This window comes from Symphalangus syndactylus, chromosome 14 (genome assembly GCF_028878055.3).
Source record: "Symphalangus syndactylus isolate Jambi chromosome 14, NHGRI_mSymSyn1-v2.1_pri, whole genome shotgun sequence".
Taxonomy (NCBI): Eukaryota; Metazoa; Chordata; class Mammalia; order Primates; family Hylobatidae; genus Symphalangus; species Symphalangus syndactylus.
The window spans coordinates 56814592-56832705 of NC_072436.2; the positions used below are offsets into that span (position 1 = coordinate 56814592).

At 40.9% G+C, this 18114-nt stretch overlaps 1 protein-coding gene across 1 annotated transcript in view; it reads right to left on the reverse strand.

Moving 5' to 3' along the window:
• Positions 1-18114, reverse strand: part of LOC129462644 (EF-hand domain-containing family member C2-like) — a 154248-nt gene that overhangs the window by 110742 nt on the left and 25392 nt on the right. The window contains exon 6 of the mRNA XM_055242783.2: positions 6424-6612. Within this exon, the coding sequence (XP_055098758.1) occupies positions 6424-6612 (189 nt within the window). The remainder of the gene's footprint in view (positions 1-6423; positions 6613-18114) is intronic.

Sequence of the window (18114 nt, forward strand, 5' to 3'; positions counted from 1 at the left end):
TTTGATCAATTTTTATAAATGAAGTTGCAAAACTTAACTGTGCATATAACTCCAGGGTTATTCAATGTGGACAGTAAGATATATACGAGTGAGTCTGTTAGATGCAATGTATCCTCTAGGAGTGGTGGTCAGTTAACCTAAGTAAGAATATATACTCCAGGAGTGTTTAGCATTATTTTCTTCAGAAGCCCCCACTTCAGAAGTGGCTAACGGAATGCCTCAGTAGCTTTTTCTTTTATCAACACAAGAAGGTTTGTCAAATGCCATAAATGATGTTAGAATAAATTCTAGTGAAATGATTATACTGAAAATGCACATATCAGTTACAAATACTAACCAGGCACTGTCCTTACAGGACAGGTTCTAAGAGTCTGGTGAGCCCAGAGATCTACTCCCTTCAAAATGGCACCTTTGGCTTTATTCTCAAATAGTCCTATGTTCAGCTGCTTTCTTAAAGAATTCGTCTGGTCTGACTCCAATTAGGTTAGCTAAACCCCATTGCTAGAATGCTGTCACATTTGCATTGAGTGAACATTTCAGATAAGATGCTGTTGGACAAGTATAGTTTCCTTCTGGGTGACAAAAAAGGCTGGGAACTAGATAGATGTGATGGTTGCACAGCCTTGTGGATATGTTAAATGTCACTGAATTGCACACTTTAAAATGGCTAATGGTTAATTTTATGTTATGTGAATTTTACCTCAGTTAAAAAAAGATATTAGATACTGAGTCGTGTTGGACACTTTAAAATGGTGAGTTTTTGTTACGTGAATTATATTTCAACTTTTAAAAAGTAGGAGGAGGGAGCTGGCTACAGTGGCTCAGGCCTGTGGCAGGAAGATCACTTGAGCCCAGGAGTTCGAGACCAGCCTGGGCAACATAATGAGACCCAGTTTTTACAAAAAAAATTTAAAAATTCGTCGGGCATGGTTACATGTACTTGTAGTCTCAGCTACTAGGGAGGCTGAGGTGGGAGGATTGGTTGAGCCCAGGAGATCGAAGCTGCAGTGAGTTATGACCTCACCATTGCACTCCAGCCTGGGTGAGAGAATGAGACTCTGTGTCTCAAAAATAATTTTTTTTTAAAAATGAGGAGAAAAAAAGATGTTGGAACACCTAAAAGGAGAAAGAGCTGGGGCTTCATCAAACTTTCAGTATACGTAATATTTAATCTGAGATTTTTTTCTTTGTAATCAAGTAGGCAAGTGTAGAGAGAATATTCTTGGCTCTCACCCACCTCTATATACTGAATGCTACCAGTATAAATTTGTGAATGACTACACTGGCATAGGTCAATTGACAACTGTCATAGGTCATCTGTCATGTATGTAATCATTAAATATTTATCAATCAAATGATGCATTAAAAGAGAAGGATGCTAAATTGAAATAAAAAGGAAAGACATTATCTTAGGTTGAGCTTCAATATGTCTAGATGAGGGACAGACTGAAATTTCATATTCTGCTCCCATGAGAATACAGGGCTGTCAAACTCCAGCATGAAAGATACAGAGCAAGTCAGAATGAGGTAGAGATGGAAAGATAAAAAAGGAAGAGGAAGAGGAAATTATAAAATGTGGCAAAGTAGAATGTAAGAGGAGAGACACCAAATAGATTAGAAAGTAATCTTTTTAATCACAAAAATAAATGATCTAATTGTAATGGAACTTGATGTATCAGAGAATCCAGAAAACAGAACCTAAAATAAAAACTGTTAAAAATGAAAATTTATAGGAACATAATTATGATGTAAGGTGTTATCATTTATGATGTCAAGCAGAAACTAGATAAATAAGGTCCTAGGCCGGGCACGGTGGCTCACGCCTCTAATCCCGGCACTTTAGGAGGCCGACGCAGGTGGATCACTTGAGGTCAGGGGTTCGAGACCAGCCTGACCAATATGGAGAAACCCCGTCTCTACTAAAAATACAAATATTAGCCGGGCGTAGTGGCACATGCTTGTAATCCCAGCTACTCAAGAGGCTGAGGCAGGAGAATCGCTTGAACCTGGGAGATGGAGGTTGCAGTGAGCCGAGATGGTGCCACTGCACTCCAGCCTGGGTGATAGAGTGAGATGTCATCTCAAAAAAAAAAAAAAAAAAAAAAGGTCCTAGAGGATGTAATTGGCTGCAATTTTCTTGAAAACAGAATATAAATATCATTTTATATTCTGTTTTCAGATCACAGGGCATGTGATCTTCAGTCCTCCACAGGCCTCTGCAGGCCCTGTGATATTATGTGAGGTTACCTGCCTGATCCTCAAGGCATTTGGAATTTTAATTTTAGCCTAGAAAATATAAAACCTTAGACCAGGCACAGTGGATCATGCCTGTAATCCCAACGCATTAGGAGGCTACATCAGGAGGATTGAAACACTTTAGCCCAAGAGTTCTAGACCAGCCTGGGCGACACATGGGTCCCCGTCTCTCCAACAATTTTTCTTTATTTAACTAGTCAGGTATGGTGGTGCGTGTCTCAGTCCAAGCTGCTCAGGAAGCTGAGGCAGGAGGATTGCTTTAGCCCAGGAATTTAAGGCTGCACTGGGCTATGATCATGCCACTGCATTCCAGCTTGGGTGACAGAAAAACAGAAAAGAAAAAAAAAAGAAAAAGAAAAAACCCCTGAAGTCTGAAATCAATTAGCTTTAAATAACAGGTATATGATTTCCTCATTACAAAGGAAAAATTTTAAATGTTAAGTTTCTGAATTCAAGATCTTCTTACAATTAAAGCCAAAAGAATCTCAAAGCAGTCAAGAATGCATTTTGATGGGCAAGGAGTTGTAACTTGATATACGGTGCAAATTTAGCTTTGTAGAGAAGAATCTATCCTATCTTCCTGACAGTTGTTATTTGCTTAGCATTGCATATCCCAAACAGCTGGATTTTAACATTAGATTCCTAATTTTCACTTAAAATGTTTGAAAATGATTATTGTCTGATGCAGTATGACACAAAAAATAATTGCGTGGAGAAGGTTGTCCATTTCAGGCCAGACCATGCAACTATAAGGCAAAGGCTTTAAAAAGCCTGATCTCTTAGAATAAATCATATAATTTTTAAAGATGGGGAGGCTGATGTGGCCAATATGTGAGTCAGAAAGACTATCACTTCAGGAATCAAACATCTAAGTGTCAAAAACTTACAGCTGAGGCCAGGCACGGTGGCTCACGCTTGTAATCCCAGCACTTTGGGAGGCCTAGGAGGGTAGATCACAAGGTCAGGAGATCGAGACCATCCTGGCTAACACGGTGAAACCCTGTCTCTACTAAAAATACAAAAAGGTAGCCAGGCGTGGTGGCGGGCGCCTGTAGTCCCAGCTACTCGGGAGGGTGAGGCAGGAAAATGGCATGAACCTGGGAGGCGGAGCTTGCAGTGAGCGGATATTGCACCACTGCACTCCAGCCTGGGCGACAGAACGAGACTCAGTCTCAAAAAAAAAAAATCTTCAGCTGAATTTCTAGAGAAGTTGTCAGGAAAGAAAGACAAAACATCGGCAATGTTCAATGACCTCAACATTTTATAAAGGGGTCAACATCACATGTCCAAGTTTAATATGTTTAAGCTCTATTTTATGAAAAAGGCTCAGACTTAAATTGTGAAATAGTATAAAAGGGATATAATGGTAAGGATAAATGCGTGGTCTATATGTTAGTAGACAAGAAAAATTTGTGTACATTTACTACAGTGTTCTTTATTCTTCCTGAAAAAGCTGTTATTAAATCAATGGTTTCTCTCATGATTATGAAGTCCCACAATCAAGGAAATAAACGATACTACATTTTGTGTTGCATATAGAGGATGGCTTCTTTATACATGGCAATATATATATTTACATAAACATATCTGAAACTTACATGCTAATTCAAAAAACCTTTAATAAATTTTAAAAACAGAAAAATTAGACAAGTTATATTCACTGATCACAAAGTAATACAACTAGAAATGTATAATGTACCTATAAAGAAAAATTGTCACTCCTCATAATTGTACCAAAAATAAATTTAAAAATATAAAAAGTATACAAATAAAATTTATATACATGTGTAAAATAAAATTTATATAAAAGTATCTAATAAAATATAAGGCCATACAAACCTATAGGATATAGGCAAATTTGCAATCTGGGGTAAATTAATGGATTAAAATTATTACATAAAAGAATTAGAGTCTGAGAGAGAGGATAAACTGCTAACAGTGTTTCTCAGCCTTGGCTATGCATTAGGAACTTTAAAAAAATTTTGAAAGACCAGATCTGGCCGGGCCCAATGGCTCACGCCTGTAATCCCAACACTTTGGGAGGCCAAGGTGAGTGGATAACCTGAGGTCAGGAGTTCAAGACCAGCCTGGCCAACAGGGCAAAAGCCAATCTCTACTAAAAATACAAAAAATAGCCGGGTACGGTGGTGGACATCTGTAATCCCAGCTACTCAGGAGGCTGAGGCAGGAGAAAGCACTTTATAATTTGCTTGGGGTATTAACCAGGATCTAGTCTGTAGTTCACAGTCTCATCAGAGCAAGTAAATATTTCAGTCTTAGTGTCTCATTTAAAGCTCAATGAATATGTAATAGAAGTTGACCAACAAAATAACTGAAAGAATTATGTTGCATTTAGTTAGACCTGAAATGAGCAAGCTCTTCATTTTCTCAACTAGTCTGATGCTAAAATTATTCCAGATTCACAAAATATTCTACATAAGTAATTAAAGGCCCGCAAAATAGGCTTGAAAGGCACATATTAAATATTGAGAAAAACAGGAAATGACTTTTTGACTTCAAATGCAAGAGAATAGTTTAATATTAATACATTGTGGCCTCCGAGATACTTATTCAGCAGTGGTTTAAAATATTGTCGATACCCTCTTTTTTACATGACATAAAAACAGAATCTTTTCTTTGGCTCATGCAAAGTAAACATCCTATAAGATTGAGAGTAACAGAAAACTATGCAAAATCCACCCAAGTCAGTCAGCCCATAATTGTTTTTGAGCTCTGGGTCCAGCACTGAGCCAGGTACTGAAAATAATCCCAAGAAAAGAACACTGGCCGATGTTGAAAGGAGAAATGGTTTCCCAGAAAGAAAGCCTCCCTGTGGTCTGTTAGATCACTATAAGTGTCAGAACTAGGCTTCAAAAAAGAATGTGCACTCTAATTTATCTACCCTATCACAGATGATCTACCCTATCAAGATGACATGGGGATGTGTCAATTTGAGAACATTTAAATTAGAATAAAGTACTGCCAACCAATCCATGTTAAAAGCTGCTAAAAATCACCTGGTAAATTTAGCATGCTATAGTTTCAATTCTTTATCTAGTCTTGAACTATCTTTCAATTACAGGATCTAAAATAATCTAATAACTAGTTCTTTCTGGCGAGCAGAACATTGGGCTGTGATACAGGGCTATCTGATAAACACAGCATATCCATATAGCTGGTCACCTTTTCTTTCCTTTGATCTTAGCCTTCTTAAAAAAATATTCAAATACATTCCCTTTTCTAACTGCCGATATGTCCATATGTATATGTGTGTGTATGTGTACAAACATATACATTAAAAAATTCCAAGACTTTAATAATAATGGCATCACTTCCTTTCACTATTCTTCTTGCCATATCACATTTTAGCCCTTAGGGATGGGGAATCATTACTATGGTTTCTTACTAATTAGTATGGAGAAAAGAAGAGAAGTCATTTTTCTATTCCTATTTAAAGCCACATTCAGACTCAAACACAATTATTTAGTCAATGGCAACTCAAAAGCAAAAGTGACAATCTGACCAGACTCTTAGTGTCTACAGGACAGATTATCCTGTCCAGTGAAGATAGAGATGAGAGAAAGGTTAATAAGCATTAGCCAAGAAAGATAAACATTTGGCATTCTGCAACCAATGTGCCTGATAAAGAGCACAGCAAGAATAATTTTTCTTTGTTTAGGATACTTTTTTTCTTGAATTTATCTTTGCAGAAGAACTAACCTTAGTCAAAAGAAGCAAAATTTCACTTACGAGGAATACATTTAAGAGATGTATTGTATAACACAGTGACTATAGCTAAAAACAATGTATTGTACACTTGAAAATTGTAAGACAATAGTGTTTTCATCACAAAAAAGAGAAGCACATGGGGTAATGCATATGTTAATTAGCTCAATTTAGCCATTCCATAGTGTATACATATTTCAAAACATCATGTTGTACACCATAAATATATACAATTATGTTTGTCAACTTAAACAAATAAAGACAAGGGGAGAAACGCTAAAAATAAAACACTAAAAATAAAGGCAATAATAAGTAGAAAAGGCAAAAAAAAAAAGAACTAGCCTTAACATTTACCATGAAGACTCCTACTTTCTCAAACCTAAATTATTTAGCATCTGTAAAATGCTAAGACTGCATTCCTCCCAGTGTCATGTGACTTACCTGTTTATCAAAGGCTACCCATGATGGTACATCACTTCCATCTCCTTTAGGATATATGCTATATTTCGGCTTTATCTTTTGCCCTGGAAGTGGTGCTCCTCCTATTCCAGGCTTTTCATCACTCACCAACATCCTAACATTGTTGCAAAAGCCCCAATGTTGGGATTTGTGAAACTTCTCCTTTACTACCTGTGAACATGAGACAACATAAAATAGCCAAAGTTACTCTTTATGACTTTTCTAACCTCTTTGTAAAATGTCAACACATTTTATAACCATGTATTTTTCCCTCACAAAATGCAAATAAAGTGGCAAATAATTATGACCAATCTTTATCCATAAAGTTGTCATATTCTTAAATTTAATTCATTTTAAGCAATTCAAAAGATTGAAAAGCAGTAAACACAAACCTAATGTTACATGCCGTATAAAACATTAAAAATAACTATTAACCGTAAGTAAATACTTACAACATTAGCTTGCTAATTGGTCTTTCCTACTTGTTTGCCAAGAATGCAAACAGCCAAAAACAAAACAAAACAAAACTGCTCGGCTTCAGAATAAAAAGTGTATGTAACTATTTTCCACAGAAGTCTAAAAATTATTTTCACCAAAACAGAGAACAAAATCTTTTCCTCATTAAAGTAAATGTAACAGAAAATTCTTCAGAGCTGACATTCTCCTTTAATTGCAAAACCTTAACTCCCACCTTTTCTGGTGATCTGGAGAGAGAGGAGGAAAGCACAGATACAACTACCAAGGGCTGGCAAGGACACGGCCAACATCAACATTTGTGCACTGCTGGTGGGAAGGTAAAGTAGGACAATCACTCTGAGGAGCGACGTGGCAATACGAGCAAAGAGAGAGGCATATGTGTCCTATGGCCTAGCCAATCCACTCCTACAGAAGTATCTTGTCTTAGGCACAAGGAACTGCATATCAGACTATCTGTTATAGCATTGTTTGCAAAAGTGAAAAACAGGAAACCACTGAAGTGTCTACCCAATAGCAGAAAAGATACATCTCTTTATAACATGGAATATTAATACAGTCTAATATTACACATATCAATATAGACAAACCTAGGCTGGGCACAGTGGCTCACACCTGTAATCCCAGCACTTTGGGAGGCTGAGGCAGGAGGATCACCTGAGGTCAAGAGTTCGAGACCAGCATGGCCAACATGGTGAAACCCCATCTCTACTAAAAATATAAAAAATTAGCCAGGCATGGTGGTGGGCACCTGTAATGCCAGTTACTTGGGAGGCTGAGGCAGGAGAATCGTTTGAACCTGGGAGGCAGAGGTTGCAGTGAGCCAAAATCATGCCATTGCACTCCAGCCTGGGCAACAAGAGCAAAACTGTATCTCAAAACAAAATAGACAAATCTCAAAAACTGTCAGGCAAAAAATGTAGCTAAAGTACACATAAAATTTCACAACACATATATAAAGCTGGAAAATACTCAAAAAATACAGCAATACTTATGGATAATACATGCATAGAAATGATAAGCAGCAAATTCAAGGTTATATAATGTTCATGATAATAAATGAACACTCATATGCCCCACAGCCCTGAATGAAAAATAAATACCTCAGCGATAACTGAAGCTTTATCTCAGTGCTCATAGCCCTGCCTCCCTTATCCAGAGGTAACCATTTTCCTGAATTTGCTTCTTTAATGTTAGCATATTGCCCAGGACTGTATATAGCCAGGGCAATAGCCTCTTGCAAAAACATGATGGCTTGGCAGAGAAGTCTGATAGGGTCAAAAAGACCTCATTTCCTTTTGTGGTAAAGGCAGCCTGGAAGAATGAGGATGGCCTGAGCAGCCCTCCCCAGGGGAGTCAGGGCCATAACGGCTGTCCTGGGCAGATAACAGCCCAGCTCTAGGGCTGGGAGAGGAAAGCTAGATGCAATGGTTAGGATGGTGAGCTGTAGCTGGCTCTGCCCCTTAGGGAATCAATTGTCACTACCTCCACCATTCCCTCCACTGTCTCTGTCTCTCTCTCACACATAAACACACACACTTGCTCACACATACAATCAGATTACCACAAGTCAGTCCCAGATCCCCATAAAACAAAGCAAAAGTTGGGTTTCAGAAAAAGAATCGTGGAATAATATAGAATTTAATAATGATATACTGTCCCCTAAAGCAAGTAACTCTGAGTAATCACAAAATCACCTCAAACCAACAAATGTTTCTTAAATACTCACTATAGTCCTAACTTTGTGCCAAATATACGAGTTAAAATAAGCATAAGACTCAGCCCCTGCCCTGAAGAAAAAAACCCACAATCTTGCGGAGGAAGCAAGATTTAGATATATAAAATGATACCGTTTGGATGTTTGTCTTCTCCAAATCTCATGTTGAAATGTGATTCTCAGTGTTGGAGGTGGGGCCTGGTGGGAGGTGACTGGATCATGGGGGCAGATCTCTCATGAATGGTTTCATACCATCCCCTTAGTGATAAATGAGTTGTCGCTCAGTTAGTTCACATGAGATCTGCTTGTTTAAAAGAGTCTAGGACCTCCCGCCTTTCTCTCTTTCTCCCCCTCTCACCATGTGATACACTGGCTCTCCCTTTGCCCTCCACCATGATTGGAAGCTTTCTGAGGCCCTCATCAGAAGCAGATGCCAACACCACACTTCTTGTACAGCCTGCAGAACCATGAACCAATTAAGCCTTTTTTTAAATAAATTACCCAACCTCATGTATTTCTTTATAGCAACACGAGAACAGCCAAATACAGCAAACAACTAGAAAACAGCACAGCTACCATTTTGACCACTTACTGTGAGCTGGATGCTTTACTAAGGGTTTTATATTTCATTTATTATCTCATTTCATTATTACAGAACTGTTTTAGCAGTGTTATTACTGCCATTTTTCCAATGAGGAAACCAAGGCAGAGAGAAGGGGACTGACCCACCCAAGCTTACACAGTAACTTAGTGGAGACTGCATCTGAACCTACCATCATGTGACCCTAAGCTCTGGTAAGTATATGGCTAAGTGTATGGCTGACTACAGCCATACACTGATGGGCTGGAGCAGTAGTGTTGAGGTTCTGTGGATAACTGGATACTGTCTTGGACCTGCAGGAATGAGATAAATTAGATGGGAGAGGCAAGGATGTTCCAAGCAGGGTTATGAGTGATGTACTGCAGCTGAGCTGACAGCATCTAGGGAGAGGGGCGAATCTAGTAAAAAAGAAAGTCAAGGTCAAGTTTGGAAGGAGGGTGAGCTAGAGTAGAATATACAAGGAGGACTATATCATGAAAAAAGCCTCTCACGTAAATATCTTAAAAGTCTCCCTCATCAGGCCACTGTAATATTTACTAAGGCCTAATACCAGCCAGGCCCTATTCTAAAGAGTATGGTATGAAGATGAAGTCACAGCCAGCCTTCCTTCCCGAGGAGCTTTCTCCACTACTCACAAGTTTCCTCCATGGATCTAGGTTTCCATAATCACATGGAAAAAGCCCTTGCCACCGTTGAAGGCCTCACTCAGCTACCTGTCCCCCAGAATTCCACAATTTGTTCATGTGTACTCTCCTCTTTGGTCAGACCATATCTTACAGCATATAAGGTACCTTAATGTCTATTCAAAGTCATGTCCCTGGTCAGGCTATACCTCTGCACAAACCCCTCTCTCCACCAAGGGTCAGCTCACATCCCACTACATAGTCATCCCTTCTAGAAACATCTGGTGAGCATCCATTGGGTGATAAGTTGTGAGAGACTTTGGGGACATGGCCTTGGGCAAGCCACAGCTCCCAACCCTAGAATAGAAGCCAGTCACTATGGCTCTGGATTTGGCAATGGGATTCATACCTGTGGCACCAAAAGCAGAAGCAACAAAAGGAAAAATAAACTGGACTTCATCAAAATTAGAACTGTGTGTCAAAGGATACTATCAAGAGAGTGAAAAAACCCATAGAATGAAGTTTGGGTGAGGTGGCTTAAGCCTGTATCCCAGCAACACTTTAAGACGCTAAGCTGGGAGAATCACTGGAGCCCAGTAGTTCAAGACCACCCTGGGCAATAGAGTGAGATGTCATTTCTAAAAAACAGAGAAACCCAGAGAATGACGGAAAATATTTGGAAATCATATAAGGATCTATTATATAGAATATATAAAGTTTCTTACAACTCAGCAAAAACACAAACAATTGAATTTAAAAATGGGCAAAGGATATGGTAGACTGCCACGGTTACTACTTGAGATTGTCACCATGACAGTTACTACTATTACTACTTGAGACCATCATTAGAACAGTTACTACTGTTAGTACTTGAGACCATCATTACAAGAGTCACTACTGTTACTACTTGAGACGGTCATTATGAGACTGAACGAAGGGGGATGAACATAGAAATGAAAACTTAAGACAAAAGAAACTGTTTTAAAGGAAGGGTCCAGGGAAGAAGAGAGCTCCCTGCTTCTAGTGAGCAAAGGCAGCCCCCGGAGCTTCCACAGCCCTTCGTATTTATTGGGTAGAATGAGCAGGAGAAGGAGGTAATGATTTGTCAGCTCCTTAATTGATCACAGGTTCATAACAGGCTTCAGATGTACCTAATCACAAGAAACACCGCACTTGGGGCACAACTGCCCTCAGCATTCCTTCTGGGTGGCAGACGCAGTTTGTCAGTTTGCCAACATTCTGCATTTATGAGAAACGGTTTGCTGTTTACTCATATAGCCTCCAGTGGTATACTGAGTTGACCACGACCCTCATTCTTTCGGCCTGTAACAAAAGGACTTGAATAGACATTTCTCCAAAGAAGATACACAAATAGCCAAGAAGCACACAAAAATATGTCCAATGCCATTAGTCATTAGGGAAATGTAAATCAAAAGTACAATGAAGCCAGGCAGAGTGGCTCACACCTGTAATCTCAATACTTTGGGAGGCTTAGGCAGGCAGACCATTTGAGTGCAGGAGTTTGAGACCAGCCTGAGCAACATGGTGAGACCTTGTTTCTACATAAAATACAAAAATTAGCCAGGCGTGGCAGTGCATGCGTATAGTCCCAGCTACTCGAGAGGCTGAGGTGAAAGGAGTGCTTGCGCTCATGAGGCTGAGGCTGCAGTGAGCTATCTTCAAGCAATGATCACACCACTGCACTCCAGCCTAAGCGACGGAGACCCTGTCTCAAAAATACATACATACATACATACATATATACATACATATAATGTGATAATGCTTCACATTCACTAGAGTGGCTGTAATTTTTTAAAAACAAAAAATAAATGTTGGTGAGGATGTGGAAACATTGGAACTGTCGCACCTTGCTGGTGGGGATGTACACTAGTATGGCTGCTGTGGAAAACAGTTTGGCAGTTCCTCATGAAGTTAAATATAGAATCATATGATCCAGCAGTTGCATTCCTCAGCATATTCTCAGAAGAATTGAAAACATACATCCACAGAAAGAAACTTACACATAAATGTTCACAGCAGCATTTCGCTATTTCACAATAGCCAAAAGGTGGAAACAACCCAAATGTCTATCAGCTGATGAATGTTAAACAAATGTGGTATATCCATACAATGGAATGTTATTCTGCCATCAAAGGGAACAAAGCACTGATAACGTGCTACCACGTGGATGAACCTTGAAAACATTATGCTAAGAGAAAAAAGCCAGATACAAAGGGCTACATATTATATAATTCCATTTATATGAAATATACAAAATAGGCAAATTCATAGAGACAGAAGGCAGATTAGTGGTTGCTAGGGACTGGGAGGAAGAAAGAATGGGGAGTGACTGCTTACTGGATACAGGTTTCCTTTGAAGTGATGAGAATTTTCTTGAAACAGTGGGGACAGCTGCACAGCATTGTGAATGTACAAAATGCCACTGAATTGTATAATTTAAATGGTTAAAATGGTAATTTTTATACTTTGTGTATTTTACCACAATAAAAAGAAAACCCCAGCCAACATGAGATTCACACACCACAAATGAGCTATATGATGACCAAGCCCAGGGATGGGCAGATTCATAAGGCCTTCCCTGACCACCAACCCTTTGTCGTGTACATGCACCATAATACGTGCACATACTCATGGTTTGATTTGTCTCCTCAACTAGATGACACATTTTTTAAACTCTGGGACCATGGGGTGTATTTCTTCCTTTTTCTATGTCCCCTCACCATCTAACATATTGCTGCAGATACAGGAAACCCGTAAAACTTGAGTGGTAGATTCACTGGTTGCGAAATTGAGCATTGTGATCCGGATCAAATAGGCAACAAGGAGCCATTAAAGTTTCCCGAGGGACACAGGGGCAATATGAGGCAGCACGTCTGAAGACAGATCCACTAAGAGTGGGCAGGGTGGGTTGGAAGGGGGAAGGTCTGAAGGCAAAAGACTTTTTTTTTTTTTTTTGAGACGGAGTCTCACTCGTCACCCAGGCTGGAGTATAGTGACGTGATCTCAGCTCAACTGCAACCTCCGCCTCCCAGATTCAACCTATTCTCCTGCCTCAGCCTCCCAAGTAGCTGGGATTACAGGTGCCCACCACTACACCTGGATCTTTTTGTATTTTCAGTAGAGATGGGGTTTCACCACGTTGGCCAGGCTGGTCTCGAACTTCCAGGCTCAAGTAATCCGCCTGCCTCAGCCTCCCAAAGTGCTGGGATTATAGGCATAAGCCACTGCGCCGGGCACAAAAGACTTTTAAAGAGGCCACTGCCGTATCTTAACATGAAGATCTTCAACCAATCTTAAACTGAAACTGATTAAGCAAGCCACAGCAAGCCAACTCTTGTGCTGTTTCTCCATACAAACACCTAGGCCTCACTCTTTCCAGGGATGCCACCCTAGTTGGTAATGGAGACGATTTCAGAGAGCACGCAAGAATGTTCATCTTCCCTATCCTCCCTCTTCCTTTTGATTAAGGCAAGGTTAAGTCTCAATTTGGTAGTACTGACTGTACCTCCCAAATACTTGCTTATCAAAAAGGAAGCAGGCCTCAGGCTCCTTTTTGTGGACATCAAATCTAAAAACAGTTTTGTTTTTTTTCTTACCATGACCTTCCACTTAGATCAAGTGATGTAGTTTTCATTTATGGTTATGTAGTTTTCATTTATGGTAAGGATATAAAGTTTCCCTTTTAAATATGTTGTAGTTTTCCAAAAGTGATTCAATTCACAGAGATATATTAAGTAAATAATGGATCGGTTGGCATGTAGATACACTTTTTAAATTCCAAAGGTAGCATGTATGCTTCTAAAGTTTCACAGCCTCTGACCCTATCAAACAAATGTCACAGGAGTAGATAAGTTTTTATTTATATTTATTTATTTATTTTTATGAGATGGAGTCTCACTCTGTCGCCCAGGCTGGAGTGCAGTGGTGCAATCTCGGCTCACTGCAACCTCTGTCTCCTGGGTTCAAGCGATACTCCTGCCTCAGCCACCCAAGTAGCTGGGATTATGGGTGCATATCACCACAACCGGCTAACTTTTGTGTTTTTAGTAGAGACGGGGTTTCACCATGTTGGCCAGACTGGTCTTGAACTCCCAGTCTCAGGTGATCTACCCACCCTGGCCTCCCAAAGTGCTGTGATTACAGGCGCGAGCCACTGCAACTGGCCTGGAGTAGGTAAGTTTAAAACACCTGGGAGGAGGACAGAAATTAAGAGACAAAGAATAGTGATCCAGGAAGCAATGTGACCCTCAGGACCTGTGTCACATCCACAGTGTTCAGGAGCCTGGAGCAGAACAAAGGAGAAAGCACTGGGATTAACTGGCAGGCACAACAAAAGGTCTAGTAGTAGACTGAAGATATTTAGAAGGCTCTGTCCAGAAGACAGAGTGAAGTGGTGGGATAAAGCCATGCAACTAAGCAAACAAAAGTGACTGCAGTCAATTTATGATTTCCATATTCAAGTGGGCCCTGTCTCTCCTTGCAGTACTGGCTTACTTGTGTCCCTGGTATGTCACTGATGAACAGCATTAGCCTCTCCCTTCCATGACCTCCTTTCAATGAACTCAAAGACACTCAAGTCTTTCACCTCTCAGAGGAAGAAAAGCCTCCTTCAAGCCCTTAGTCTTGCTTTCATTACTATCTTGACAACCTCCCATTCTCTAAAAGACATGAACAAAATAGTCACAGTAAAACCATTCTTAACAACCCCAAACAAGCCAAATATTTATCAAGAGTAAAATGTACATATAAATGATGTGAAAATCATACAATGCAATACTACAGTCATAAAAATGTACAAACTACCTCTATAGACAGCCACATGGACTAATCTAACGAACATACTGTTGAGCTCAAAAAGCCAGTCACAAAAGAATAAACACCAAACATTTCCATCGATAAAAGGTTCAAAGGCAAGCAAAACCTAATTATAGTGGTAGGAGCCAGAACAGTGGTTGTATCTGGAGAGTAGAGAAGGAATAATGAACAGAAAGGTTCACAGGTAGAGTTGTCACACAAAATACAAGATGCTCAATTAAATTTGGTAAACAATAAATACTCCTTTCCCATAAATAGGTTCCATGCAGTATTTGAGATGTGTATTTTTATTCGCTAAATCTGGCAACCCCAGTCAAGGGTCGTATTTTTGGAGAACAGGTCATATTTTTATTTTTTTGAGACAGGGTCTGGCTCTGTTTCCCAGGCTGGAGTGCAATGATGCAATCATGGCTCACTGCAGCCTCCCGAGTAGCTGGGACTACAAGAATGTGCCACCACGCTTGGCTAATTTTTTCAATCTTTTGTAGAGATGAGGGCTTACTATATTGCCCAGCTGGTCTCGAACTCCTGGGCTCAAGGGATCCTCCCACCTCCTCTTCCCAAAGTGCTGGGATTATGGGCGTGAGCCACTGTGCCCGGCCCCCATATTTAATTTCTTCATATTCATTTTGTGATCATCCATTGTGCATCTTTCTGTATATGTGTTGTACTTCATGATCTTAAAAGTTTTTTAAAAAGCAAAAATACATGCAGAACCTTGCAGATTTCTAAATATTTCATCCATCCACTGTTTTTCCTTCCCATCCTTAATCACTGCACGTGAGGGCTGATACTTCTGCAGGCCGCAGGCACTGGTAATCAGAGTGTTGCTGGGCAAAAAAGCTGTAGGCTTTACTTTCATTTTTAAAATTACTTTTACACAGCATGCTTCTTGACTTCTGTAATCTGTTTTCATGTCCCATCTCTGGGGCCTTTCTTGTTTGCGTGGCTGGCTTAAACTTACCCAAAGGCAATGCTATGCTGGAAGGCCAGCCTCTGCCCATCAACCAAGAAATGCACACATCAGTGTTCAAAGTTGGACTGACCAGACGTGTAGGGGTCAGAATTCAATGGCGTGAAGCTACAAAGAAAGAACTGGTACTTTAGGGCCAACAACTTAGATACAGACAGTGTTTGGAAACCATAAAGCCAAATACTTCAATCTGCTTTCTAAAGTTATCAAAGGTTTACACAATTGCCTTGAGTGGCTCCATCTAATTCCCTCCCATCTAACTGAGAATTAGCATCTCCTGCAGACACAGATAGCCAACCCAAGTGAAGAGTAGTAAACAGTATAAACAAAAGCCTGAATCATTTTTCTGCTGTCGTTTAAATGAGGTGCTATTTATTGGCAAAATTCTTTCATGCTCAGCGATTTTTGTGTTGTGTTGCTTTGTTCTGTACGTTCATCTTCTTTTGAAATGAACCCCTCCCAGGACAGGCGCAGTGGCTCAGCCTCTAATCCCAGCACTCTGGGAGGCCGAGGCGGGCAGATCACTTGAGGTCAGCAGTCTGAGGCCAGCCTGGCCAACATGGTGAAACCCCATCTTTACTAAAAACACAAAAATTAGCCGGGTGTGGTGGCAGGCGCCTGTAATCCCAGCTACTCGGGAGGCTGAGGCAGGAGAATCATTCGAACCTGGGAAGTGGAGGTTGCAGTGAGCCGAGATCGCACCACTGCACTGCAGCCTGGGTGACAGAGCGAGACTCTGTCTGAAAAAAAAAAAAAAAAAAAGAAAGAAAGAAAAAAAAAAAATGAACCCCTCCTAATTATAAACAGAGGAAAAACAAAATCCCTCCAAGTTTGGGTGCCTGTCTCTATAAAGTTTGGGAGTAAACTTTACAGGCTGATAGAACTCTTATCTGCCACCTACCCCTCTTGGTAAGTGCCAGATTTCTTCGATTTGATAATTGCAACAGTATCTTTTTTCACACAGGATACTAGGGATAATGACTAGGCTTCTGGGCTGTGGAGACAAGGTTGCTTGGAAGAAACCCAGCTTCACCACTGAGACTGTGTAGCTCTGTGCCTCAGTTTCCTCAATAGTAACTGGGAATAAAAATTATTTAATTCAAAGGGCTGTTGGGACACTGGATACTGCATAAGGTGATTAAAGCACAGCGCCTGGCACACATTAAACCTGCAATGGTTATCGTCACTATTATTCGCTACCTTTGAGGGTCCTGCCACCTATAATGACTCTCTATATATGTTTCTAAATTAGGAAAAACATTCAGATGCAGTTGGAGAGATGGGAGAAGCAGCCTATAAAGTTTGGTCCAAGTTGCCACCAACCCCGGGCAGCAGCATGGGGCCTCCAGGAGAGTCCGCGGAGGTGGCCATGCCAGGACCCTGCCTGGACCCGACTCCAGCCGGGAGCTGTGACCTCGGAGGCCCTTCCTACTCACGTTGCGGTTGAAGCTATTGCCCGGCAGCAGAGGCAGGGCCATGGCGCCCAGTGTCCGAAAATCAGGGGTCCGAGAAGAGAGAGCCCCGCAGGCAGCGGCCGCCTACAGGCCTGTTCTTTGGCCCCCACGTTGCCTGGAGATGGGAAGCGGCATCACAGAGGGAGGAGGAGCGGGGGGTTGGTGAGAAGGATCGTGGGGGGCAAGGGACACCTCTGCGGCGCGTACCTCCTCCCCAGCCCAAGTTCCCCTCCACCCACTTCATCCCCGCACACACTCAGCCAGGTCCTGGTCTCCTGAGGAATCCTCTCTGCACACGCAGTGTGCACACACACAGATTGTTCCCTGCCCCCGCCGCTTTCTGGTTTAACCTCTTTATAGAACTCAAAGCCTTTCTTGTACTTTCTTGCTTTTCCAATTCTTGTCACCAAGTTTTTTGCTATGTGGTTCAAACACACAGCAAAGTACAGAAAATAATATGACGCCCATGTGCTCACTGAGATGTTACACAAGTCGATAATTTTCCTATGTTGCATAGACATCAGCTTTTATTTTGTAGTTAAAACGTTCCAGATGAATCTAAAGCCACATATACCCCTAACGAAAACGCGTCGTAATGGTAACCACCACCTCAGTTTTTCTTCTGGATATTTTTATATTTGTTGTTTGTTTTTGTTTTGAGACAAGGTCTCACTATGTTGCCCAGGCCGATCTGCAACTGGGCTCAAGCAGCCCTCCCGCCTCTGCCTCCCAAAGTGCTGGGATGACAGGTATGAGCCACCGTGTCCGGCCCATTTTTGAATTTGAACTAAACATTTGTAAGGCCCAATCAGGGGTGGCCAGGGGTGGAGTCAGGTGTCACAAATCGCAACCCCTGTCATTCCAACGTACACCCCAAGATAGCCAGGCCAGGAACCTTTTAACCTATTTAACCTTTCAAATCCATTTTCATACACAGAATTTGCTATTCAAGTTTCATATCAGGTCAACAAATATGTGCTAAACAATAATTA